Consider the following 26,123-nt stretch of genomic DNA (forward strand, 5'->3'; position numbering starts at 1 on the left):
GCGCTGTCCCTGGGGAAAACCTACATGCCTGCTGGGAAGTAGCAGGGCAGCACTGAGGGCTGTCCCTCCTGGCTGTCAACAACCTAGCTGGCACCCTGAGGAAGTTTCTTGGTGCCAGGCAGGCCCACCTCCCTGGTGATGAAGCAATTAGGGGCTGTTGCTTCTCTTTTAAAAGCACCCAGCTCAACTCGCTCTTTTCATTCAACACAGAGGGAGGGCATCTGCAAAGTCCTCGCTCATCCACCCACACTGCCATGGAGTGGGCTTCAAAACTGGTAGGTGCCTGGCTTTCTTTGTGCCTCTTTTTATTTACTTTCTATTTATTAACAGCCTGTCGAGCTTGTTTGCTTTGGGAAGTGTAAACTTTGCCTGGGTGAACTATTGCTTTCAGGGCCTGGCACTGAGGAGACAAAAATGACCTCCCAGAGAGGGGGGGGGGAGAAAGAAAGGATCCCATAGAAGGAAGCACAGATGGGGACAAAATGGACAGCAGTTAAGAATGTCGTGGGAATGGTTGATTTGTGCATATAAAGTTCTTCCGTTTATGGCGAGGCATGGGGGAGAAATTCAGTTCACTGCATGTTAAAAGGTGAACCGACTTAATCCACACATCCCAAGACAATATGCAAACCAAAACACAGCCATCCTACAAAATTCAGACTTCTCTGAATTTTGTAGTGCAGTTCTCCAGGTAAGTTATGTGTACAAAGCTGCATATATAGGGTAACACACGCATAGGAATGTATATTCTATTGGAACTAGAATAGAAAAATGCATTGCATTAGGGGGAATTGCTTTGCAAAATGTCTATTAGGCAAGATTGTGCATAAAAATGTGTCTATGAGGAGAAATTTGCACTGAAAGTGCTGATGAGGATGATTTTGAAGAACAATTTGCAAACTGAGATCACCTTGATGGGGGAGCATCCTCTCTCTGGGCTCTTCCACTCTGGTCATTGAGCATTTATTCTAATTATACGACAAGCATTCGTCTGGATTTGCTGGTGGGCATTTATATATCTTCCTGATAATCATTTGTTTATTCCACACTTTTCAATGTTTCTCCTTGCCACTATCCTAATAGCAAAATAATTGCAGCTGCACTAAGGTGACAGAGTGTGCTAATCCACTTTAACTATGCAAAGCTAAATTTCCTCATAGGCAATTTCATCCCTCCTGCAAAATACTGACAGTCTGGGGACTCCCTCTCTTTCCCAGCTTTGACTAAATTACTTGAAAGGGGACAAGTGCTAGTGACTAGATATACAAGGAGTGTATATGAGCCTTTGCTCCTCCCAGATGTTGCTGAACTACAACTCCCATAAGTCTTAGCAAAATGGCCAATGACTAGGGATGATGGGAGCTGTGGTTCAGTAACCTCTGGAGAGCCAAAGGTGCCCCTGAGTTGTATGATGAAAAGTACCCAGTGTGCTCTCTTTTCTTCCTCTCCAGATGGTTTTCTGTGCTATCTGCCTTTCCTTCACACTTGATGCCTCCAGAGAAACAAAAGAGCAAAGCAAGGGAGCTAAAGGAAAGAAGAGAGGATCAGCAAAAGCCAAGGTTCAGCACCTGAAGGCTCAAGAATCCTCACCTGACCCGGTGCTAAGAGTAAACCCAGAGGCTTCCACAGACTACACCCTTGTGGAGGATTACGAGCGGAGCATCCATGAGATGGTTAGCCAGCTGCGGAACAGCTCCGAACCCCTGGAGAGCAAGTGCCAGGTCAACCTGAGGCTCTGGATGTCCAACAAGAGGAGCCTGTCTCCGTGGGCCTACAGGTGAGATAGAGCAGGTCTCAAGGCACTGTGGTTGCCCCACACAGGTCTTCTTGCAAGCCTATCTGTACAAGACAAAAAATTGTGCTCCAGCTGCATTTTGCTTTCTATGTGGTGTTCAACCAATCTGTGGCCTAGAGTAGTGGTTCCCAATAGGTGGTCCGTGGACCCCCTCCATGGCACCATTCATATAACAAAAACTACCACAGAGATATCAAAACTGTCAAAAGTAGAGGGTCCATGGCTTGGCTTTTGAAAAACAGGCGGTCCCCAGAACCTAGCTAATTGGGAACTACTGACTTAGAGTCAACAGCATGATAACTGGTCTCTATGCTATATGTCTGTGTGGTGGTGTGTGTTGGGGGAGTGTATTTGCTTCTCTTTTGAACTCAGACCCTTCTGCTGGGGACAGAAGGAAGTGGGTTGGCAACAAGCACCCCCCACCCGTCTCATGCAGGCCACAACCTGCTTCAACACTTGGAATGCTATCACACATGGTCAAGAGGCACCTTGGACCTCATATCAAGGAGCGCCACTGGCACACTGGGATTTATTTGTAATTGGTTTAAAAACAATATGTTATCTAATCAGCCATTTCCCATCCTATTGTGGCCTATCCAATGGTTGTGGCATTCCCATAAGTCACTCATTAGCATATGCTAATTAATTCCTATATTTAATACTGCCTTAGCTTAAGACTCAGCCAAGAAAATGCTAGCGAGGTAGTAGAAAAACTTGGTAGCATTGGCCTGATTTTGTGGCACTCTATCCCCGCCTTGTGGTGCTCTTGAAAGTGCATGAATGTGTCGCTTTTCTGAAGGGCTCAACCAAGACATTTCACTCACCTTTTTAAGAATCAGAGACCACATAACTCTGATGAATTCAGCACTGCATAAAATCAATTCCTTTCTGGGCCTTGTGGTTGTAGTTTGATCATGGCAGGAGGAACAACTTGGACCGATGCAGTTTACCACATCAGGTTACCTGGGACCTTTGGCACATGAAGCCACTGCTGTTTTCTTGACATCTGGTTTCACCAGCTCAATGAACTGCCCTCTGCATGGAGTGACTAAAGCTGTGTTGCGTCAATGGGTAGCATCAGTCTGAGGCCTACATTCAGACAGAACCATTTGAAGCAGTAAAGGCTTCCAAGTTCTTCTGAATATGCCTCCGGCACAGGGACTTCCAAAACAGTAGCATGCATTACAGAGTTAGGATCACGTGTGTCTCTGTATGCTTTTGGGTGGGAAACAGATTCTACTACCTCATTTCCAAGCTATGCAGAGTGGGGCTTGGCTCAAACAACACAGCAGAGGCAGTTAAATAAATCTACCCGTGGGGCACAGCATTCTGATTATTTCTGAGGCCGCATTAAATAGTCTTCTGCAAGCCTAGGACCACAGTGTTCCTCAGGACATGCCTGCAAACATCACTTCAAAGGTAGGTGTTGCTTTGAACTTTCCCCCTCATACGGTGCAAGGACACCCCCTCCATTTCTCTCTGTCCACAGATGTTTTGCTCTGCAGGCACCATTCCTTTCTTGCTATTGTTGTGGCATGAATGCCTACTATTGTATGGCCATTAGAAACTGGAGCATGGACCATGGTCCTTGATGTCAAGGTCTCTTATCAAGTAGGTCCTCCTACATTTTATGGGCCTCTCTGGGAGGATTCGGCAAGTCGCCTCCTGTCACACCTTCCAGTGCATGTCCAAGTTCACTGAGTTAACTTACACATGTACTGGAAGGTGCTATGGTAGATGGTGGTTGTTACCCCCAAATTCTGGGGTGCCGCTAGGTATGTATGTGACCTGCCTTCCTATCCTCAGTAGCCCCACCCCCTCTGCCCCCCAAATGAATGTGCTTGTTCTGATGTCAGCACGTTTCCACTCCAGGATCAACCACGACGCAACACGAATCCCAGCCAACATCCCAGAGGCACACTGCCTGTGTGCTGGGTGCATCAATCCCTTCACCATGCAGGAAGATCGCACCATGGTCAGCATCCCCATCCACAGCAAAATCCCAGTGCGCCGACTGCTGTGTGAGCCAAGCAACCCCAGCCGGAAGAAGAAGAGGTGCCGCAAGGAGTACAAGACCGTGATGGAGACCATTGCTGTGGGCTGCACTTGCATCTTCTGAGAACTGCTGCTATTCCTGCTTCGGGTTCCCTAAGGGTTAGTAGCGCTCCCGTCTTCCTAGCCTCATCTTCCCCTTCCGTTCTTCCAGAACGTGCTTTTTCTCCTGCCAAGATGTGGGAAGATCCATGTGCTTCCAGAGGCCCAAGCTGCTTTCGTTGGACTCCTTCTCTCCTATAACCCACAGAGAGGTTGACAGCACAACATGCACACAGCAAGAAATTAGAATTGTAGAGCTGGAACGGACCTTGAGGATCATCTGGTCCAACTCTCTGCAATGCAGGAATATGCAGCTGACCCGAATGGGGATCAAACCCACAACCTTGAGTGCTTTCTGTGTTGCACAAATGGTAATTAACTGTATTCGACCTGGATCCAGAGCAAATTGCTTCATTTCACCCTAACAGCTCTGAATCACTACAGTCACTGGTGCCAGTTTTTACTCTTTGCCAGGCATGCCTGCTCAGTCAGGAGTTCAGCAGAAAGGGAAGCTGCTGTGTGGCTGCTGCTGTGGAGGAAGGAAGGAAGGAGATCCAGTGAAGGTGCAGCCTTCCATCTGGGGCTCAAAGCCCTTTAGCACTGGCTTGACGGCTGCTCAGTTTGCAAGCTGACGCTGCAGCCCATCTGCTGGAGCTGCTCAGGGCTTAGGCCAGGATGACGTCACCGTGCAAAGAGGCCCTACTGGGTTGCACTACCAAAATGGAGGCTTTGACAGGACACATCTTCTGTGTCAACTGAAGGCCCAAAGCTAGGCCATTGCTCTTTTGACAGTGCCCTGCTGCCTTCTGTGTGGGAGCAGGAGAGTCTGTACTTGCTGTGCTTGGTGGAGAAGGAGAGGCCTTTCAATGCTACTTGGAAGGTGTACTCTTGTACACCTCACACAAAACTAACAAGGAGATGTCTTATCTTAATACCAAGCAGTTCTCAGAGTCCTGTGCTGGCAGCCCTGTTCACAGGGCCTAGGTATCAGCAAAATGCTAGGCCAGGGAACAAACACCGCAGCTTTGGCACATGTGCCAAAGACTAGATTCAGGAGGCAGCAAGAGATCCTGAGGCAACCCATTATTTGTGACACCCTAGAGACAAGGACCATGGCCGTTTTGGGAACCTGCAACCCTTCTGCACATATCAGAAGCAGCATCCCTTGGTGCAGAGCCACAGCTCGCTGACAAGAACCCAGGATTTTTTTTGTATGCTCAAAGGTGCCAGGTTTAACCACAGGCAGCTCCGTTAAAATGTTTCTCAGGCAGCAAAGCTGCCAAAAGATCCCTGTCTGAGACTTTTGGGAAAGTGCAGTCAGTGAACACAGGCAAGGCTGGTTTTGATGAGCCAGTGGTCTGCCTTCGTGCAAGGCAGCATCACAGGCTAAGAAGTCCAGGATTAGGAAGGGTGGCAGTGGAGACAGTTCTGGCTTGTGGAAGGCAAGACCCTTAAGCAAAACAGTGCAAGAGAGAGGGAGCCACATGCTAAGGCAGGGGTGGTAAACCTGCAGCCCTCCAGAGGTTGGTGGACTACAACTCCCATCCTCCCTGACCACTGGCTCTTCTGGTTGGGGCTGATGTGAGTGTGAGTCCAGCAACACCTGAAGGCCACTCCTGAATCTATGCAGGGGCTGCCTTTGTGCCAGAATGCTGAAGCACTGGGGAGAAAACAATGGGCAGCTTTCCTTTCAGTTCACTCGAGTTTCCCAGCATTTCAGAGCAGCCCCATGCAGGTGCTCAGCTCTGCAGAACTTGATTAGAAAACGATATCAGCTCCTAGTAGCCTTGCCCTTTCTGGGAAATGGCAGAACTCACTGGCTGGTAATTTTGCTTTGCTCTTGACAACTCAGCAAGCTATCCCTTGACCATAGAAAGTAATTTGGGGGGTGAGCAGGGCTCTAGATCAGCAGCACGGCAAGGAGTACATTAGCCACCATTTCGGGAGCTACAGAACCAGCTCAAGGAGACAGCATACAGTACCAAATCAGGAAAGGTTCCAGGTGTTTATACAGCAATTCCTTCTGTTTTGGAAACAATGGAAACCATCTTTTTTTTGCCATTAGGGGGATTATACCCTTCCCCTCCCCCCCAATCATACACAGGGCAAGGCAACATCAGCCATTAGCTGCAAGGATTTGAGGCAATCGGGGCAGTGGTTTATGCAGTTTCACATATGTATAGGCAGTCAAAAGGGTGTTAGAACCTGAGCTGTAGCCAATACCAGGAGACCCATCTCAGGGCTCTCTAGCTGACTACAATTAGAGGCAAGTTCATGAAGCTTGGCAACAAAGCAAAAGGAACAACATTGTTTTGGATGGCAAAACAGACACACACACAGACACAAAAAGGCGTCACATCAGAGACAGCACTCTGCCTGTTCCCTTGAGTATAGAGGCCTATGCATAAACAGAAAGGCCAACACAAATGAACTCGGGGGCCAGGACTGCAGAGGCCTAGGAGGCAATCAATCCATCCTAGGACAGGACTTAGTTTTGCCCTGAACAGTCATGGACAGCAGCAGTGCATGGATATGGGACAGCAGGTAAGGAGCACTTAGCCTGAAGCAGAAAACCAGCCCACCAACGCTGGAATCAGTATACGATGCTCCTCATTAACCAGCTCAGGTCCCTTCCAAGGTTATCTCAAGAGGAAGCCTTACTAGCTGGGCACATGTAGATATTGACTCACAGACTCTCCGAAACATAGCAGGAAGGGGGATGCAATTATTGTAGACAATAGATGCATGGGGATGTATGCCAAGTCTTCTGTTTCTCTCCTTGCTAAACCTCCAGTGTAATCCTTCAATACCCCCCACCCCTACCCCAATTCCCACCCTGCATGCACTAAAGGAGAGTTTCCTGGAAAGTCTTCTCTAGCAGCAACTGCTATAAAGTCACAGCTCGGTCTTCACTTTGTGCATCAGGTCCTTCTGGTCTATTTTCTCTAGGTCACGATTCCAGAAGTTGTAGGCTAAGAGGGCCACATTTTTGGCCGCCACAGCAGCCATTTCCATCGAGCTGGCTGCCCACTCCATGCTGTTGAGGTAGTAGAGGTTATCGTGGAGGACAATGGGCGGGAGGCTCTTGGAAGACCCATAGTCAGGATAGGCCTGCCATTCCGTCACCTGGACAGAGTAGTAGGAACGGAACAGAGTCTTCAGCTCTTGCTTCTCCAAGGGGTGCTGGGAGTGGACTCGCCATATGGCTGCCTCTTGGGGCTGCTTCCGCCTGAAGGTACTGGATATGTTGACGGGGCAAATGTTGTCCATGGAACTGAAGAAGAGGACAGGAGCATCTGTGGTGAGGATGCTGGCAAAAGGGAAGAGCTTTGGGTCTGGGAAGCCAAAATAAGAGGAATTGAGATAGCCATGGATGACAGAAGTGACCGTGGTGTGGAAGGTCCCTGGGAACTCAGCAATGGGAGGGTCAAAGTTCTGGAAGCTGATGTTGCTCTTGTTATTATGCAGTGGAGCAGCAATGACCACGATGTCATAGAAGCTAGAGCCTTGGCCTTCCTCGTCCTCATAATGCACCTGGTAGAAGGTTTTTCCTTCTGGAAAGAGTGGGGAGAGAGAGAGAGCTCAAAACAGCAACTCAAATACACAACAACTACCCTCACATCCTGCTGAAGGTTTTAAGGAGCTGAATGGGTAAGACCTAGAAGTTGGAAAGCTTCTTCAACAATCTGCCAAGGCTCTGTGGTTCTCCATGTTCCTTAGTTAACCCCTTCCCCTCTGTTTTTTATTATTTTCTTGTTGCTGGTTTCAGCTTCCAGACCCTGCCTGGTGAGCTAGACCAGACACATAGAGCCGATATACATTTTGCACAAGTGACAGATATAAGAGTAAAGAGTGACTATATTTCTGACTGTCCACTAGTAAGCAGGTGGGGAATCTTCTCACCTTATGTGTGCATACATGCAAGTGATACTAGGCAAGACCAAAATATTGGAGCATATGAAAGTGAGCATGTGTACGTCTACAGATGTCTCAGCCTTGGGTACACCATCAAAAGGAGCACTGTTAACTATGAGGTACACCAGATCTGGCTGATAAGCTGCAGGAAGGGGTGGCCAAGGTGGTAGCTCTCAAGATGCTGTGGGACTCCAATACCCATCAGCCCCAGCCAGCATGGCCAATGGTTAAGGATCATAGGAGTTTGTAGTCAAGCAGCATCTGGAGGTACTCAACAGCCTGTGAGATAGCAAGCATGAGACTGTAAGGTTCACAGTGGCATAAAATGAAAGCATGTGAATGCAGCAGCAGCAGAACAATTGTGTTTTTCATACTGTAATTTTATGTTGCAAACTATCCTGAGATTTATGGATATACGGCATCATTCAAATTTAATAAATAAAATTAATATAACAATGATGTGTTTCAGAAAGCTCTATTGGGCTAAGGCCAACTACGTCACACTCAAGAGTGTATCCATTGATGTCAATGGATTTAAACAACTTGTCCACTGATGTCAATGGATATTCTCTGAGTATGGCTAATGCTGGATATTATCTACTGCCTATATAATTAACAAAAATAATGAAATATAGGAAGGGATGAGGAATATGAAAAGGGTGGCAGTTAGCCTATTGTAAGTGCTTAAAGAGAAATATCTTTTGATAAAGATTCCTACTGTGAAGAAAACATAGTCTCTTAAGAATTTTTTCATATTTTTTTTTTTAAAAATGATCCAATACTAAATGATCCAGGTACATAAGGGGAGAGTTTTGTTGCTCCTCACTGACTGCATCACAAAAGAAGTCAACTTGTCACACCTGACTGGCCACATCTACATAAAGCAATCACAACAGTAATGAATGCACAACCGAGAGAGAACACTGGATTTTCCCAAGTATAAAATATTGTACTTTTTTAGTGCTCAGAAACCATAACGTCCCTGCAACAGAACAGCGGAGGAATGCAGAGTCTCTGCAGTAAATATGCATTGTTTATAATTTCTTGTGCAACCAACTGATCATCTGGAAAGGAGCTGAGACAAGTGAACGGCAAAGAAAGTCCCAAGTCCCACTTCCTGCAGATCCTTGTCTGCAGGCATGTTCTGGCTCCTTCTTTGCAAGCATTTTCAAGACACAAGTAGGGAAATGTAAAGTTAAAGTGATCCCTCAACTTCGCCCCTGCCATGCAAGGCCATTGGTGGTATACCAGCTGCTGTCCATAAGAAGGTCTCTTAAGAGAAGTACAACAAAATTGGAAAGTTTTAGTTCATGGGTAGGCAAATTAAGGCCCGGATCCGGCCTAATTGCCTTCTAAATCCAGCCCACGGACGGGCCGGGAATCAGCGTGTTTTTACATGAGTAGAATGTGCCCTTTTATTTAAAATGCATCTCTGGGTTATTTGTGGGGCCTGCCTGGTGTTTTTACATGAGTAGAATGTGTGCTTTTATTTAAAATGCATCTCTGGGCATAGGAATTTGTTTATTCCCCCCCCCCCCAAAAAGATATAGTCTGGCCCCCCACAAGATCTGAGGGACAGTGGACCGGCCCCCTGCTGAAAAGGTTTGCTGATCCTTGTTTTAGTTCCTTAGGAGATCTGAGCTGGTCTCCTTCTCTTCATTGTTTGCCAAACCCTGTCCTTGCCCAGCTGGCATGGCCAATGGTCAGTGGTGATGGGAGTTATGCTCCAGCAACATCGGGAGGGCACCAGATTGGTGACCCCTGATCTAGCTAACTTGATGTTCAAGGTCTCAAGCAAAGATAGTGCCCAGTCCTGTTACCCGAGATCTCCTGGTTCTGTTTCAGCTCTGGCCAGCTTACCTGAGTTGTGCAGAGAAATGGCTGTCACAGTGGCCTCAATTATGTTGGCTTTCGTCAGCTTCAGCAAGCCTGAACACACTAGGTTGTTGCCACCCTCCACAGACCACATGTTGCCCTGTGCCCCTGCTAGGGACATGGCCCCTGAAGATAGAAATACAGAGGGGTTAGGTGTCAGAATAATAATAAAGTAATGAAGACATCATTCCCTCCAGCAACATGGATCTATCGAGATCAGTCAGTGCTCAACTGGAAAGAGACACCTTTGGCCTTGCTTGGTTGGTCTGCAGCAAGACAGCAAAAGGTGGCACTCACCTGCAAACGCAGGCACCAGTACTGACTGGCCATAGCTGGCACGGAGAATGGCCACAATGACCTCGTCAATGAAGCGCTGTGTGATGCCCACCTCCAGCAGGGACTCTGCCACAGAGCGCTGTGTCATGTTGACAAACGTGTCCCCACCCAGCGAATGCAGGAGCTCCTCAAGGCGAGAAAACGCATAGCCATGGGCCTGGTATTTGTAGATCCTGCAGGACACAAAAAAGGAGGAGACAAATCTGGAGCAGTCAGATCCTTATGCCAGGAGATCTAAAGGAGGTTCAGTGCATCTCTTCAGCCTAGCTGGAGACTTTCTGGGTTTAAAGGAGAAGTAAGACCACCCTCTTTTCCTCTCCAGAGGTCTCACCACCTCTGTCACATACCTCATGAACTTCTCCATTACCTCCTCCACCCACATCTGTAGGCGCAGGAAGCTCATGCCGTAGTGCCACCAGAGTCGGAAGAGGTTCAGCAGGTACCAGTCTGTCTCCTCTAGGGCAAACTGCTCCCCACTAAAGATGGCACTCTTCCCAGCCAATTCTCGACGGTGCTTCAGCCCTAGGATAAGGGGACAATGAGGTAGAAGAGTAAAGCTACTTTCTGTCCTCCTTCACGAGCCAGGGAGCGTAGGCAACACAGCCTTCTGCTTTTACACTAATGTTTTGCAGATTTTGTACGGGCTTTGAAACTTGGCCCGAATGCAATTGTTTCCAGTGTGATGATTGTACCCACACTCACCCAGCAGCTTAACAAAGTCCTGCATGTGTAGGTTGAGGGAGTGAATGGAGGCACCACCGATTTCATACTGCTGTTTGTTGACAGTGACCGTGGCCAGGCGGCCCCCAACGGTGTCCTTTTCGTACACGTCCAGTTGCACCTGTGGCCCAAAGTGCTGCTGCAGGAAGTGGGCCACCGAAGAGCCGCCAATCCCAGCTCCCACTACAGCTGCCAAGGCAAAAGCAGAGGTTCGAGGATAAGGCGGAGCAGATGCATGCCCACCTCCGACCACCCGTTCCACTCCCCCAAAGGACCAGCAGGTTGCTCATCTTACACACAGACCCTTAAACAATCCTTTGTCCTGCAGGGAGGATGGCACACAATGAAGAGGAAGGTTTTCCAAACCAGTCATTTGGCCTGATATTTTACCCATGTTCTTCGCCAAATAAAAACTGTTGCTATGAAGCAAGGGAAAGTTCTGCAGAAGGCCACAGCAAGCTTTCATCTGAATCTCTCAACATGGTTAACTGTGCATGTGTGTACGTGAAAAACATGTGTACCAAGCTGCAGCTTTATGCCAAATATCACATTAATTACTTTACATGGCGAGTTGCTGCTGTCTGCATATGCTCAAAAAATGTAGTAGTATTTTCTTTTAATAAAAAAAACCTACACAGCAAGAAAAAGCCCACTGTGAATGATTTTAAGATTTTGATTGGTTCCAAATTGGTAGCCCTGGAAGCATCTAGCAAAGTGACCTGTGTCCTGTGGCATCTTAAAGACCAACAAATGCTCTGATGATTTTGTGCTCATTAAGTACAGGAAATCTTCATCAAAGTGGTCAGGTACACATTTCCCAGCTACAGAGTTAAGGCACCTCAAGGGAATTATTATTATTATTATTATTATTATTATTATTATTATTATTAATACCTCACCCATCTGGCTGGGTTTCCCCAGCCACTCTGTGTGGCTCCCAACAGAATATTAATTATAATAATAAAGCGATAAAACATCTTGTCCAAGCCCTGGTCCATGCAGGAAACCTGTTGCCACAGCATTCCTCATACATGACCAGCCAGCCAGCCAGCCTTTGCTTAAAAACTTCTACTGAAGGAAAGGCCGCCATTTTCCAAGGCTTCCTGTTCTGTTCTGTTCCACTGGCAAACAGCCCCTACCACCAGGAGATCCTTCCTGATATTTAGCTAAAGCCCCCTTTCCCATTATCTAAACTCACTCAGGTACAGAAGTCAGGGGTGATGAGTGGCTATAGAAAGAACTACTGTTGAAATCAGCCACACATACCTCTCAAAGTCCAACATCCTCTGGCTACCCCTCAGCATCTTGCCATCTTATTCTTGTCAACAAAGGCTTTGTGTGCCTTTGTTATGGTGGCTGCTAGTATTATGAACAATAATGACGAATCCTGGGACAAATGTCATACTGGAGAATGGCCTGTGCTTAAGGGGAAAGGGCCATCACTCAGCTGCGAAGCAGGTTCAATCCCTGGCATATGCAGGTAGGGCTGGGAGGTGTCCTTGTCTGGAAGCCTGAAGAGCTGCTGCCAGCCAGTACAGACAAGCCTGAGCTAAATGGACCAACAGTCTGGTTCAGTAGAAGGCAGCTTCCTATTTTGCCACTACAGAAGCATCCTTAATGCCAATTATTCGGCCCTAGCCTCCTGCATGCCCTGACAGGCAGGTCCGTGCAGCCTCATCCTCGTGACTATTTGTTCCGTATCTTAAACACTTGTCTTCCCTCACACCCCCGTCGACAACCTCACACTGGACGGACGGCAGAAGCGCTCCGATCCCGCCGCCCAGGAGGCCTCGCTTAGATGCGTAAAAACCAAGGCACCCCGTGCTTACGCGCCTGTGATTTCGACAGCAGCGCCTACCTATTTTGCCGGGCGGAGCATCCCCTGCCGCAGCGACGGGGGGCTCCCTCCGCATCACCCCTACAGCTACCACGGTGAGCAACAAAAGCAGCCGATGCGAGGCTGCCATCCTGTTGGCAGCGGCGGCGGCGGCGCGGGAGGCGGGAACGCAAAGCGCGACGTGCGCAGTTTACATCTCCGCGCAGCCGAGCTCCGGCTCGCTCGCCTGCCCGACGGCTTCTCGGCTGCGGGGCCGGCGGGGGAGCCTCTTGCCTCCGTCCACTCGGCAGCAGCGCTTCCCGAAGGAGCGAGGAGGGAGCAAGCAAGGGCTTGGCTTCGGCATTGGCTGCGCCTCTCGCAGCGCCACCCTCTTCGCAGAGTGCAAGGGGCGAGAGGCGGCAAGCTTCAAGAGACGCCCCTTCTGAGCCGAGGATGCAACCTCGAATAGGGAACCCGCCGCCCGCCATGCTTTCGGACTACAACTCCCGTCATCCCCGACCGTCGGTCATGAAATGCAAGGGCTGACGGGAGTTGAAGGCGAAGCGCACCTGGAGGGCCGCGGCTTTCCTTCGCTTGCAGCGCGCAATGGTCTCGAGGGCTCCGGCGTTAGGCTTGCTTCGCGAAGCGCGCAAATACTTAAACGCGATGCTTTCAGCTCTGGGTCTTGCTCCGATTCCTTTCCCCGCGTTCTTCATTTGCCATGCGGCTTCCCCGCTTCTTAATTACCATTCATCATTTGCTGTTTTTCGAAGCTTAAAACTGGGAACTGTGCAGCCGCAAGCAGAAGCTCTTTACGCCTTTTGTGGTCGGCCGTGGATCTGCGCCTTTCCTAGAAAGACGTTCTGGTTCTTTTGAACTCAGCTTGCAAGGGGAAGGGCTTTAAGAAGGGTGGGCCACCGAGGTGCCATTTTTGCCAGCTCCGTCTTGGGTGTAAACATCCAAGTCTGCTTGCTTGGAAGGGTTGGTTTGCTTTTCACACACTTCGAAGCTCACCGTGCAGGCATCACTGAATAAATATGGGATGTCGACATTCGGGTTGCAAGTGTAAAAAGCACCGCCTGCCGAGTTCAGCACACCCTGCTGGCGTAGTTACCTGATGGCGAAGCAGCTAGAGCTGGCTTCAGGCACCTGGACCTTTAGCAGACCAACTCAAGTGTCTGAAAACGTGACATGAATGCTGACAACATCAACATCGCCCTGTGGGAATCCCTGCAAAGAGCTAATAATAATCCAAAGCATTTAACCAGAGTGCATTTTAGGCTAGTGTGCTCTTTTATTTAATACTAAAGAAATTAAACATTGGATAGTGGCTGTTGCCATGGTGCCTGCAGAATATAACCCCACTAGCATGTGTGCTAAATCAAAACAAACACTATTAAATTACATTTTTTCCAAGAGTCCGGCTGATTTCAAAATGTCAAGAAATCAAACATTTCTAAATTTCTGACTGGGCACATCCTCTTTAGGAAGTATTCAAAGTCAATACCACATGTTTCAGTCTTGTAAAGGTAACTTTTATTTGTAAGAATATGGTGCAGAGTGACTTCAATACATTGTTATGTTCTGAACAACTTGAGTTGTCTTCCTTACCCAGCAAAAGCAAAAACATTTGGTTTAATAAATGCAGCATTCAACTGTATGGATTTGTATTGTACACATAAGTAGCTCACCGCTTTTTTGAGCAATTTAACAACTGGAAGACAAACACTGTAATCTGTGTTTTCTTGGAAACAAGCCCACTGTACTCAGCGGGTCTTGCTCAGGGTAATCGTTCACAGGACTGCAGTTCAAGATGCAATTTAAATCTTATTTCCTATGGAACTTCTGAGCAAACATGCATGACTCTGCTGGAAAAATATTTTTGTTCTTTTGCCTTGGGGGGAAAAATACAAATCTATTTTAAATTAGAAATGTGCTTTAACAATCTCTTATATTGCTCTAAGGATCATTCACTTATAGCCCAAAGTTGCCCCCCCCCAAAAAAAAAAAATTGGTGATGCAGATAACCCTTTGTGGATTAATTCAGTTCATGTACATCTGCTTGAGAATATGCCAGAGGTGGTTTTAGGGTAGCGTGCCTGGTTTGGCCGCACTGGGTGCCGCCCTGCAGGGGGCGCCACAACAATGCTGTAGAATCAACCGCAAGTAGTGGGAGGGGGCACTGAATTTTAGCGTTGCTGCTGAAATCTGAGAGCCCAAAGTCCACCGCTGAATATGCTCATATGAAACACCACTTCTTTCTGACTAACACAAGAATGTATATGGTAGGGAGAAAATCCTGGAAATAAATACCGCCTTGAATCTTTCATTTTTATAATTTCAGAGTCAAGAGATCTCTCTCTGGACAGTACAGATAAAGCTAATACAAATAACATGGGTGCCAGCAGAGTCTGGAACTTTGAGCTAATGAATTCTAACCAAACTTAGACAAGATAGCAAGACAGGACAAAACTCCCGTGAAAAAGGAAGTGGGCGCGAGTCTAAAATAAGACCACCCTCACAAAGATTCATTTCTTTGAACTTTCACCTAGGATTCAGAATGAAGCCAACATGTTGGGTTACCTCAATCATCTCTCAAACAGAGTTAGGATTTTTCACGCTTGCATGTTTAGCTTACCTGTCACACAAAAACTGATCAGAACCAAGCATCCAATTGTTTACAGAATGATACCAATTTATTCTCTAGCTGGAAGTCACCTCATAACTTCGGCTGAAACTCTGATCTGATAATTTCCCTGCTATTTTTACTGAAATTAGCTGAAGTACACTTTGCTTAGACACTTTCCTTTAAAAAAACAAAACAAAAACTAAATGAAAAACAAATCATGTATTTTGATTTCTAATCTAGTAGTCTCTGAATCCAGATTTTTCAGTGCCATTTGCATAGCAATTACTTGTGAGCTCAAACTCGAAAGACTACACTTCCCTTTTGGAGTACAAGACCATTCCATCTCTTCCAGCATTGCTAACATAGCAAATTGTGCTTGAAAACTGGTACATAATTTGAGGGATAATTTATGGCCAATAAACCTGAATCTTCACAAAAAGTCTATTTTGTTCCCTTAAACTGTTGAGCTACTTGCCCATTTTGCCCAGTATTTTAAATGGCAATGAGAAAGGACTCATCCATATCCCTATACCACAGTGGAGATTTCACAAGGTTGAAATAGCCAAGTAGCCTGAGGAAGATCTCCAACTGCAAAGAATTTACAAATTAACACCTCCAGACACACTTCCGCTGGGTATCAAAGCCCCTTCACACTGCTCATCACTTGTTTTCAAAATGCTTTACAGCTGATAAATAATTGTAGCATTTCTGGGAGGTAGGCAAGTATAATATTCCCACTTTACATATAGAAAAGCAGAGGTTTCAGCAGCTGAACCAAAATTCAAGGAAAGCCGAGTGCATTTGTAAGAACACAGAAAGTTCTAATTTAATCACTTATACCAAGTCAGACCACTGGTCAGCATTATCTACACCATGGGTAGTCGACTTTCTGGACTACAGCTCCCATCATCCCTGATCATTACACTTGCTGTCTGGGGCTGATGGGAGCTGTATTCCACAGCATCCTGGAGGACTACCCCTTTGTCTACCCTGACTGGTCTCAGATATTTTGAATATTGCCTTGAGATGCCAGGGACCAAAATGGTACCTTCTGCATACAACATGTGGTCTACAACTGAGCTACTTCCCTTCCCTTCTTGGAATTATGGCCCTTCCCTTATCATTAGGAATTATTAGGAGTCCTCCTTCCCCTCAAAACCCACAACAGAATTTAATGGAAAACCATAAAAGTCACAGCACTACCTCTGACTGAGAAACAGCTGGGGGGGCGGAGGGAAACAAACACCATTTATGACACAGAACAAGTAATATTAAATTAGCTGTACATCTTGGAAGTGAAGATCAGGCCATTGCAGCCCATCCTGAGAGGCCAGCAGGTAACAAATTTGGCTTAATAAATAAAAATCCATGCTATAGCAGCAACAGTCATGTGGACAGAGAAATCAGTCCATTAAAGTCTCAAGTATTTATAAAACATGTCCACCTCATTCGTGTGATTCTACTGCCACACCTACATGCGCATGTCTAATAGTGCGGCCGTGAAGTTTATAACCATCCAGAGTCACTAATGCCACAGTGCCTGGCTGCATTTCCTCTGCTGGCACGTGACAGACTATTTCATGATCGTAGGGGTCATATTTGCCTCCAATGGGGTTCATTTTCTGCAGGCCATGCTTCACAAATATGCTTTGCAGTTTGGACTCTATAAGAGACAAGCCTTCGCATATCTTCTTGAGAGTCAGAGTTGGGTCATCGTGTTCTCCACTTGTGGTACTCTCGGTGGTCTTCTCCAAGATATCTGCCACTTCTACCAGGTCTCTACAGAAACTCTGGATGCCTGTAGAGACATAGATCAGAAAGGTGAGGATGACTGTTCAAAGGGCACACACAATGCATTAGTCTCAGTTCTTATAACACTATCTGTATAAAAGAAGAATCAAGGTCCAGCAAATACTGACAGTCAAACCTTTAAAAACAAAAACAAAACCCTGATAGATGTACTGCTGATTTAATTAACGTTTGTGTTATTTGCTCATTGATTTTATTTGCAACATAAATCACCCTGAGATAAACATTTTGAAGGGTGGTATATAAATACCTTAAATAAATAAATAAAGCAGAGCACATGGGGTGGTAGGTACAAGCTCTGCACAATACCAGCACCTTTTTTACTCACCAAATATCTTAGCATCCTCGACAAACTTCTGTGTCCTCCGCCTAACATTTTCAGAATCTGTCAGGGCTCTTTGGTACCGTTCCTGCACACACAGTAAGAAGCAGAGTCAGATAAGAACATCACCCAAAGCAACAGGTCAATGAGCCATCTATAATGCTGCAAGCCTGGACCAAGAGGGTTGAGCGCAGCTTTGCTTGACAGACACAGCCTTCAGTTGCTGCTCTTAGATAAAATGCATTGCCTGTGTGACTTCCTACTGAAATGAATGGGCCATATTGAAAAAGACCTAAAGAGCTCCCCACCCCACTTCATTACCCTCTTCTACTAACAAACAAGGGCAAGGAACAGCTACAGCCGATGTACATGCATGCATACTTATGTAGCAGAAAGACATTGGGGAAATGTGACAGCAGCATCTCCTAACATAAACAATGCCTTATTTATTACATTTATTTCGCAAAATGTATATACAGCTTGACGGTAATAAAACCTCAAAGCAGTGTACAAAAAGACGAAACCCCTAATATTATCAGTAAAAACACAGATAAAAGCAACTACTTAAAACATTCAAAAAATTAATAACTAAAATCAGTTGAGAACCAGATTAAACACACACTCTGCTTATCCACTCTGCTTGTCTGGATAGGCTTGCTAAGCAAAAATGGTCTGCTGCCATTGCCCCTCCTTATACTGAGCACAGGTCAAACTCTAATGACAGTCTCTAGACACTGTTGCTCATGCTATCCAGAGGGTATGCATGTAGACGTCCCCCTTGCTTACTGAATACTGATGGACTGTGAGTGCACAAACGCATCCCATCACAGTGAGCATTCTGCTACACAGAATGGTGCTTCCCCCCTGTGTGGAAAACAAGAGTTCGGAGTTGTTCCTTCTGCCCGGCCCCTCTTTAAAGAGCCCAGGCAGGCAGCAGTGATGGCCACTAGAGATGTCACCAGCTGGGTATCTGCTGTTCTGGAATCTTTCGACTATTGTCCTAGCTCTATGTTTGGAAAAGTAACGGACACACAATAAATAGCCTGGTTATATTTATAAAATGCTTAAGAGTAAATTCAGTGCACATAACGATGACGGCTGCAATGCTGTACACCAGGCCTAGCGTCAGCTCTCAGCACGGTCAGGCAAATGCTGGGGCCTGCACACCCTGGCAGGGCGCCCTGGAACTGACATCTTGCTGGTAGACCTTTGTCGTCACCCTCCCTTTTCTCTACCAGCCGGAAGGGACCCAAACAAACAGACACTTGTTCTGGTCTGCTTTCACCACCAGCTAGCCTGCCTGGAGGAGGCTGGCAACAGTGGCAGGAGTTATGCTGCAGGGGTTGCGGGGAAAGAGTGGCAGCAGGGGATGTTATCTAATTCTACTAATCTGATCTTTTGACTACTGCATGCTGTAGACTTTGGGACTGGGTATTTAAGACACACAAAAGCTGAAACCTAAAAAAAAATGTGTTAGGGCAAAACAGCCAAGTTAAGGACGATACATACTGTTAAGACACGGACTTGTTCTTCCAATTTGGTGGCTTTGAGCTCTAAACTGTTCTCGTTCAGGAGATGTCTAGGCTCATCAGGAGGATCTTCTGGACCACAGTCATCTCCTGTACTCCTCTGCTGTGCAGCAGTGCTGAAGGCAAAGGACAAGCCTCTGAAACAAGACAGTGACAAACAATGAGGAGAAAAGCAGAAACACTTTCAAAGGTGTCTGTTTAAAATAGTGAAGTATCAGCTAGCTCCAGCCTTGTGTTTTCCCACCATCAGGACTTGGGTGGAGGCAGCAGTGGTCCAGGTCAAGGGAACACAAGGCTATTGGATGGGAATTTTTATTCACACCTTCTTCCAGCAGATAAAGATTAATCTCTCTCCTAATCCTGTGAAGGAGAAAGACTGAAAAGCAACAGCCTTTTGCATGTAGGTTGGAAAACTTGATCCGGGTGTCGTTGATTAGAGGAACAACTTGCTCCCTGCCCCCCTTTTTAAAGCCGCTTCTCTGTGACATTAAATGCTGGTTGGCAAGTAAGAAGAAAATTTATATTGTGCCCACCCCTTTAGCATTTACAGCATGTGTATGATTACGATTACAGAGGGAGCTTGGTGAACCAGCCATTTGCTACACTTTGTGTTCAACAGCATGGGAACCCAGGTCAGGTTTTTTTGCATCAATGCTAGTTATAGCAAGAATGTTTTGCAGGACAAAGACTCTTTGAAATCACCTCATCCAGGGTGTTGGCAACATGCCACATATCATAGCCAACTGTGTACACTATTGTTCAGCTGATCTGAATGCACTCACCTGAAAAGCATCTGGGGCAGTTTTGCAGCTATGCAAGCTATTTTTTGCCCGTAAGGGAAAACTCAGAGCTGTGCTGTTGCTAATATGCAAACTGTAAAATCATAAGAGGGATCCAGCTGGGCTCTCATCAGCCCCAGCCAGCAAGGATTATGGGAGTTGGAGTAGAGTAGTATCTGAATGGCCGCAGGTCCAACGCTTCTATTATAAACAAAACTCTACCCTTTCCTCTTTAGGTAAACGAGGCTCAGTGCTTTGCCAGCATTTTTAAAATGTTGCCAAGCTCTGAATGAATCTTGCTGCTCAGTTTCTAATGGAGAGGAACACTTTTACATTAACATTTGTTCTGTCCTGAAGCACTCGGTTTAGTAACAAAACTGAATCAGAAGAAAGTGCTTCCTAACGCTTGACTCTACTATCTGAAGTACATGTGAAAAGAGGACGGATGTCTACGTTTGGAGACAATCCAACTGTGCTGTGTTTTGGAGTGTTAACTACAAATTCTGATTTTATACACTGGTACACAGTTGTGGGCAGCAGCATAAAATGTAGGGTTTGTGGCACAAAACAACACAAAATTTGGCATAGGTTTTGAGGGAATACCAGGTTTAGGGGTTTATAATGAATGCTATAGCGAAAGCATAAGCTGCTATTGTTAAACTGTTTGCAGGGATTCCAGGGAGCAGAGAGGGATCTGTATTAGCACACCTGAAAGGTAGGTATCTAATGGTCCTATTGCCTGTTTGCTTGGATGATCTACTTCACACCCAAAGGGAGTGGGGGCTGTGTTCCAACCACCCACATAGAAGTGATAGATGGAGCTGGATTTGGACAGGGGGGAAAGGAAGTTTCGCTTCTTGTTGAAATGCTGGGTTGCACAGCGAGTGTGTGACTCTGCTACTTGAAATAAATAATCTCCAAACCCAAAGGCAAAGTTCTATTAATTTTTTTTGGTAAAGAGATGGGTAATGTCTTTGCCTTTGAAAAGTGAAACACACACATTAGGGGATCAAAAGGACCTACCTAGACAGCAGAATTGCAGCATTTGAGGGGCATATGTTCCCTGAGTGACATTTTGTCCTCTTAGCTGTGGGTGTACACAAACATTGCATAAGGAAGGAAACAGCTTCTGAAAGCACTTGCCTGAATGACAACAGATTTAGGAATGATGAACTATTCTCTTCAACTAGACAGTCTGGGTTCTGTTAACAAATCTGTCGTTAAGAAGGCCAAAACTCAGTGGACAGACCATTCGAATCAAAACCTTCCTTCGTCTTGCAGCCATAATCACTTCCAAGCTAGACTAGTTCTGTACCATCCTCTGCATTGGGCTGCCCATTAAGTCAGTCCAGAAGTAAGGTGACATCAGATGACATTACACGGACCCTTTACTAGCTCCAATGGTAAGCAATTTGCTCCTGGAGTCGGGCAGGTTAGCAGCAAGGTCAGGGCTTTGTCGGTGCAGCAGGAAGTGAGCTGCTTTGGCTCCACTGTAAGTGGCAGTGGCAGCACTGTTAGACATAATCACCAAGCTGGCTGTTCCTGCTTCCCCCTACAAAGATCTCTTCAAGAACTCTACTCCACTTTATAAGCCTTTTTGGGGGGTCCCTCACTACTGGCTGTACAACAGATGAATGAGGCCTGCCCAGAAACATCATCAATATTTAGAATGGCCCCCCAAGGGAAGAGCACTGCCTGCTTTTCGGCAAACAGCGAAGAAGACCATTTTATTCCAACATGCTTTCTCAACATTGTGCTGTTAGTTAGGATGAACGTCTGTTGCTACTGTTTCAAAAAGACCAGATCAACATTATTAGTGGGTTAGAGGGTTTTAAAAATATTGTTCATTTGCATTTAGTGATGCTTGATAAATTCTCTTTGTTGTAACCTGCCTCACTGAACACTCCCATAGAAAGAATGGTGCAACAGGGAGATAAAAACACCGCACAGGAAACTATAAAATTGTACTGAGAATCAAGTTACTAACAAAATCAGATGCACTGATGACACAGCTGATGACAGTATTTGAACAGGACACAGATCTCTCACATGCTGGTTATTCATCCCTGGAGTTACTGCTCTATAAAGTTCTGCACAAACTACAAAGTTTAGCTATGGAATTTACTATGAGATCACTTCCTTAGATGGTGTGTGTGTACATGTTTTGAGCTATGAATAGCTAACAAACCAAGCATCAACTATAGATATGAAATCCTCATGCTATTCGGATTGCTTCTTAGTCTTGAGTCAGTGAAGTCCAGCTTCTTCCGCCCACTCCACACCCACTTATCCCCACTGCAAACTATGACCTTGTTTGAAAATGTCTAACCCATGTCTTCATCCAAGGGATTCCAAGGCACCAAACATAGACATTCCAAACTTCTATACAATATTAAAACAAACAATAAAAATCAAAGCATTAATAAAATATTCAAAATGCAGGTACCAGTCTGCCAATATAATTGCCAGAGAAGCCAAACTCCAGGACCTTTAAAAGAGGTCTGCAAGGCAAACCAGCCAGTTACTTAGGGTCAAAAGGAAAAAGTCTGATGATTTTTTTCTTGTGGCATCCTGGAAATATCTAGTCTAGTGGTTCCCAAACCTTTACCCCCATAGATCACTTGAAAATTGCTGAGGGGCTTGGAGGCCCACTTTACAATTCCTCCGCCTGTTATAGCAATTGTAATGTGCTAGGTGCTATACGACTTCTTACTGTATTTTCACAGACAAGCTGCAGACCACCTAAATGAAGTGGTTTGCAGGCCACAGTTTGGGAACCCCTGGCATCTCCTGTTTGAAACAGGACTCTGAACTAAATCGACCTTTGGCCCGACCCCACAGGGCTTTCTTATCATCTCAGTAACTGAGAGTATCTCAGTATCTCTCTTATCGGCTGCACAGAAAGGAAACTCCACCAGGATGCCTTCATTCTCCCTTCACTGGAGGAGAAAAAAGAGACACAGAGAAAAAGGCACAAAATTGGGTGCAATCCTCAGAGACGCACTGATCTAAAAAATATTACATAAAAAGAACCACGAGAGCCCATTTCGAGCGCCTGGGTGCTGTGGGACCTTCTGAGTGTTAACACACCTCCAGGCGAGAAAAAAAACACCTCCAGGGTGGGAATCTGGGAGAGACATCGCAAATTCCCAAGAGCTGCATGAAGGGGGAAGCAAAAAGAGGAGAGGATCTAAAGCCGTGGTTCCCAACGTGGGGCACACGCCCACAGAGGGGCACTTTGATTTTTAAGTGGGGAAATTCGAGAATGAGTTGTTAACAGTTAATGGCCTTTTAGGCTTCCTCCACGTAAATAGGAGTTCACTTTTTGAACAATAAGAATTATATGTCTCAAGGGGAGTGGCATCAGGATTTTAGAGATGCTTAGGAGGGGCATGGCCAAAAAAAGATTGGGAACCACCGATCTAAAGCAAAATGCAGCAGAACCTCCCCAGCCCCGCCAAAAAAGAGCGTCGCCCCGGGAAAACTACATGGCAGCGGCGGCTACACACAGGTAGGTCTCCCGCTATAGATCTTAGAGTGGTGGGTGCCTTAATATATCCCCCCCCCCCAAAGGCGAGGTGCAAGAGCCAGAAAAATGAGAGGATCAAATCCTCGGCGGCCTGCGCAGGGCCTCGCCATTGCCCGCCCCCCACGGGGGAAAGAGGGCGACGGATGGAGGAGAGGAGCCTATTTCAGCCAGCCCCCCCACCCGCCCCCCGTACCTGTCGTAGCGCAAGTGATGGTGGCTAAACTGGAGCAGGGGGCTGAAGCAGCGCCCCGCCGCCCGCGCCGACCTGCCTGCTGCTGCCATAGCTGCCCCGCCGACGGACGAAGCGTGGCCGACGCTGGACCGCCAGGCGCCGACGGTGGGAGGAGACAAGGGCGGCGGCGGCGACTACAACTCCCGTCAGGCACCGCGGCCTCCCACTCCCGCCCGCCCGCCCTCCTTGCCGCGAAAAAGGGCTCCGCCTTTCAGAATCAAAGAATCATACAGTTGGGAGGGATGCAGAGGGTCATCTAGCCCAACCCTCTGCCATGTAGGAATCTTGCCCACGGAACCAGTGAGCGAGAGGAGTTGCCGGGGTCACGCCTGTATGAGAAGAGTGCTTGGCTGTTGCATCTCCACGCGCAAAGCGCCTTCCCTGCTGTAACAAGCCGTTTGGCATCTCCCAGCCTGGAGAATTATTTATTTCTGTGCCTGTGAGCTACCAGAAAACGAACAGGGGGAACCTGCATCCCCTCAGTATCGGCTGAAAGCAACTCATACTCTGTCAACATTGTTTCAAATCTAGTTGAGCATCTTCCAATTCTCCAGGCTGCAATTCTTTATATTTTATATTTTAAAAAACTTTTATTTGCAAAGTAGCAAAAGGAAATAATTTACTTAACCAAATTTATATGCTGCTTAGACCTTCTTAAACTTTTTTTTTATAAAAGAAGCACTGGCAGCTGACATTAATATGAATATTCTGTTACTCTTCACTCAGATGTGTAGATTAATCTAGGCTGTTCAAATAGGAATTAAAACAAGAGTGATGTAGAAAGGGCTGCAAGGTCTTCACAGACCACTGAGTAGTAGACGGTGGGTCTTTGTCCTTCCAGTCTTGAAGCATAAGTCTCTCAAACATCATGAGGGCTTGCAGAATTTGTCCTCAGTCCCCCACACCATATAAGTATCAAGGATTTATCCAAGGCAAGGTTAATATGACCAATAATTACTGACCAGAAAGAAAGCATCATTCACAAATGCCCACATCATATGCCTCACAGAAGTGTTTTCTGCGTTACATCAGCCACATTTATCTGAATTAGCCAGTTCCTTCCTATAAAGGCTCTGTGGAGTCCAATATACCAGGGGCGGGGTGGGGGAGAATTGTTTACTCAGTCTAAATTTAAAATCTAAAGAAAGACTATATATAAACACTAAAGCAACTTTTCATTGATTGAGCTGACAAGAACACACTTGATTAGTCCATTCATCTTTAAGATCCTGGACATTCACTTTATAACATAAAAAAATCCATTTATTTCCTCCAGCACTATAGGAAATGCAGAGTCACTCAGAGCTAATGATCCAAAATAGACCCTAAAACTGCTGTAGTTGACAATGCAATGCTGCCATTTAACACTACCAATATTTAGACTACAAAATTATAAACAGCAAAAATCCTCCATCTGGTCTTGTTAAGTGATCTAATGTGTAGATCACACTAGAACCCACTTCTTCCATATGAAGACTGTCTCTCCGTTTTCAAATCTCTATGACCCCATAATGTTACCTTGACTATATGGATCAAAATGTAACTGAGAGGACATTATATGAGAACTCTTGCTAGCCACTGTAATTACAGGTGGACATGGTCCTTTCTTGAGATTTTGGAACTGGGATAAAGCCTTATTGAATGCAGGGAGACTTCTATATATACATGCATGAAACCATGCTGTTGAAATCAAATATATTACATAACATTTGAACTCACTAAAATGTTACTACTAAGATTTAGGTAACATTTAACAAGTCAACATTTAGCAGCTTAAATCTATTACTAACAAGAATCACACGCAGTATACCTGTGAAACTCCAGTTAAGCACAGTCAGAAGATATTTTTGGAGTTATATGAACAAGAAGAAAAGGCAACTAGGGCTATGTACACATTAACAACCTAAAACACAGCAAGGTAGTTTCCACTTGCTGCCTTTTTAAGTTGCATTGTTATGTCGCGATATGTCTTCACGTGATGGGCATTGCCCAATTTGTTTTCCTGTGCATGCAATCCCCCCCCCCCCCAAATCCTTTTCAGCGAAGCTGTCATCGGTGCCTGTGCGATGGCTGTCTCCCATGGCTCATGTTTCAAAATCAGAGAGAAGCTGGCGTGAGGGAAAGCACACCAAAAAACATTACTTTTCAAGAAACTACAGTGGGACCTCAGGTTACAAACGCTTCGGGTTACAAACACTTCAGGTTACAAACTCTGCTAACCCGGAAGTAGTATCTTGGGTTGAGAACTTTGCCCCAGGACAAGAGTGGAAATTGTGCGCCGGTGGCATGGCAGCAGCGGGAGGCCCCATGAGTGAAAGAACGGTTTCAGGTTAAGAGCGGACCTCCAGAACGAATTAAGTTCGTAACTCATGGTAGCACTGTACAAGATACAGGTGCCTAATGTAGCAAATGGCAGGTATACTCTGCTTCCAACACCAGCAATGGGAGAAGATGGGAGCCTGGAAAAAAAATGCATTGTGTACACAGCTTACATTGCAATCTTTAGGACTTCTGTCCTGATTTAGTCACTTTCCTACTCTTTCCTCACCCCTCTCATTTACTCCCCACATGACCTAATCCAGTTTCAATCTGCAATCTCCTCCTACACACCATCTTAAAGTGTTTACAACATCAAGCCGATCCCCTCGCCCTGCCCTGCTTCTGCCTCTTTAGGTATCCAAAGTAATGAGGACTTTGGGAGAACTGGAAAGCTTGCTCACTATTTTGTAACATTTTGGGTGGT

The 26,123-nt window shown here is 46.1% G+C and overlaps 3 protein-coding genes across 3 annotated transcripts; 1 reads left to right on the forward strand and 2 right to left on the reverse strand.

Moving 5' to 3' along the window:
- Positions 1-35: 35 nt before the first annotated feature.
- IL17B (interleukin 17B) lies at positions 36-8,260 on the forward strand. Its single transcript, XM_083726159.1, has 3 exons — positions 36-275; positions 1,452-1,777; positions 3,668-8,260. The coding sequence occupies exons 1-3, from the start codon at positions 255-257 to the stop codon at positions 3,912-3,914; spliced, it is 594 nt and encodes a 197-aa protein (XP_083582285.1). The 5' UTR covers positions 36-254; the 3' UTR covers positions 3,915-8,260.
- On the reverse strand, positions 5,881-12,955 carry PCYOX1L (prenylcysteine oxidase 1 like). The gene is made up of 6 exons (XM_083726158.1): positions 12,594-12,955; positions 10,718-10,924; positions 10,363-10,537; positions 9,977-10,188; positions 9,665-9,805; positions 5,881-7,443 (listed from the first exon to the last, which is right to left on the reverse strand). The coding sequence occupies exons 1-6, from the start codon at positions 12,700-12,702 to the stop codon at positions 6,785-6,787; spliced, it is 1,503 nt and encodes a 500-aa protein (XP_083582284.1). The 5' UTR covers positions 12,703-12,955; the 3' UTR covers positions 5,881-6,784.
- Positions 12,956-14,064: 1,109 nt separating this feature from the next.
- On the reverse strand, positions 14,065-23,529 carry GRPEL2 (GrpE like 2, mitochondrial). Its single transcript, XM_083726157.1, has 4 exons — positions 23,342-23,529; positions 18,821-18,977; positions 17,318-17,399; positions 14,065-16,978 (listed from the first exon to the last, which is right to left on the reverse strand). The coding sequence occupies exons 1-4, from the start codon at positions 23,428-23,430 to the stop codon at positions 16,626-16,628; spliced, it is 681 nt and encodes a 226-aa protein (XP_083582283.1). The 5' UTR covers positions 23,431-23,529; the 3' UTR covers positions 14,065-16,625.
- Positions 23,530-26,123: the final 2,594 nt, after the last annotated feature.

The sequence above is a fragment of the Podarcis gaigeae genome (genome assembly GCF_964106915.1).
Source record: "Podarcis gaigeae genome assembly, chromosome: 2".
NCBI lineage: Eukaryota > Metazoa > Chordata > Lepidosauria > Squamata > Lacertidae > Podarcis > Podarcis gaigeae.

What these genes read in the sequence shown, in the direction of transcription:
- IL17B (XM_083726159.1), top strand. Translation starts at nt 255, where the DNA reads ATGGAGTGGGCTTCAAAACTG. An exon ending in TGGAGTGGGCTTCAAAACTG is followed by an intron (nt 276 to 1,451) that starts GTAGGTGCCTGG and finishes CTTCCTCTCCAG; the next exon opens with ATGGTTTTCTGTGCTATCTG. An exon ending in CTGTCTCCGTGGGCCTACAG is followed by an intron (nt 1,778 to 3,667) that starts GTGAGATAGAGC and finishes TTTCCACTCCAG; the next exon opens with GATCAACCACGACGCAACAC.
- PCYOX1L (XM_083726158.1), bottom strand. Translation starts at nt 12,702, where the DNA reads ATGGCAGCCTCGCATCGGCTGCTTTTGTTGCTCACCGTGGTAGCTGTA. An exon ending in GTAATGGAGAAGTTCATGAG is followed by an intron (nt 10,189 to 10,362) that starts GTATGTGACAGA and finishes TGTGTCCTGCAG; the next exon opens with GATCTACAAATACCAGGCCC. An exon ending in CATTTCTCTGCACAACTCAG is followed by an intron (nt 7,444 to 9,664) that starts GTAAGCTGGCCA and finishes CACTCTTTCCAG; the next exon opens with AAGGAAAAACCTTCTACCAG.
- GRPEL2 (XM_083726157.1), bottom strand. Translation starts at nt 23,430, where the DNA reads ATGGCAGCAGCAGGCAGGTCGGCGCGGGCGGCGGGGCGCTGCTTCAGC. An exon ending in AACAAGTCCGTGTCTTAACA is followed by an intron (nt 17,400 to 18,820) that starts GTATGTATCGTC and finishes CTGTGTGTGCAG; the next exon opens with GAACGGTACCAAAGAGCCCT. An exon ending in CGAGGATGCTAAGATATTTG is followed by an intron (nt 16,979 to 17,317) that starts GTGAGTAAAAAA and finishes ATGTCTCTACAG; the next exon opens with GCATCCAGAGTTTCTGTAGA.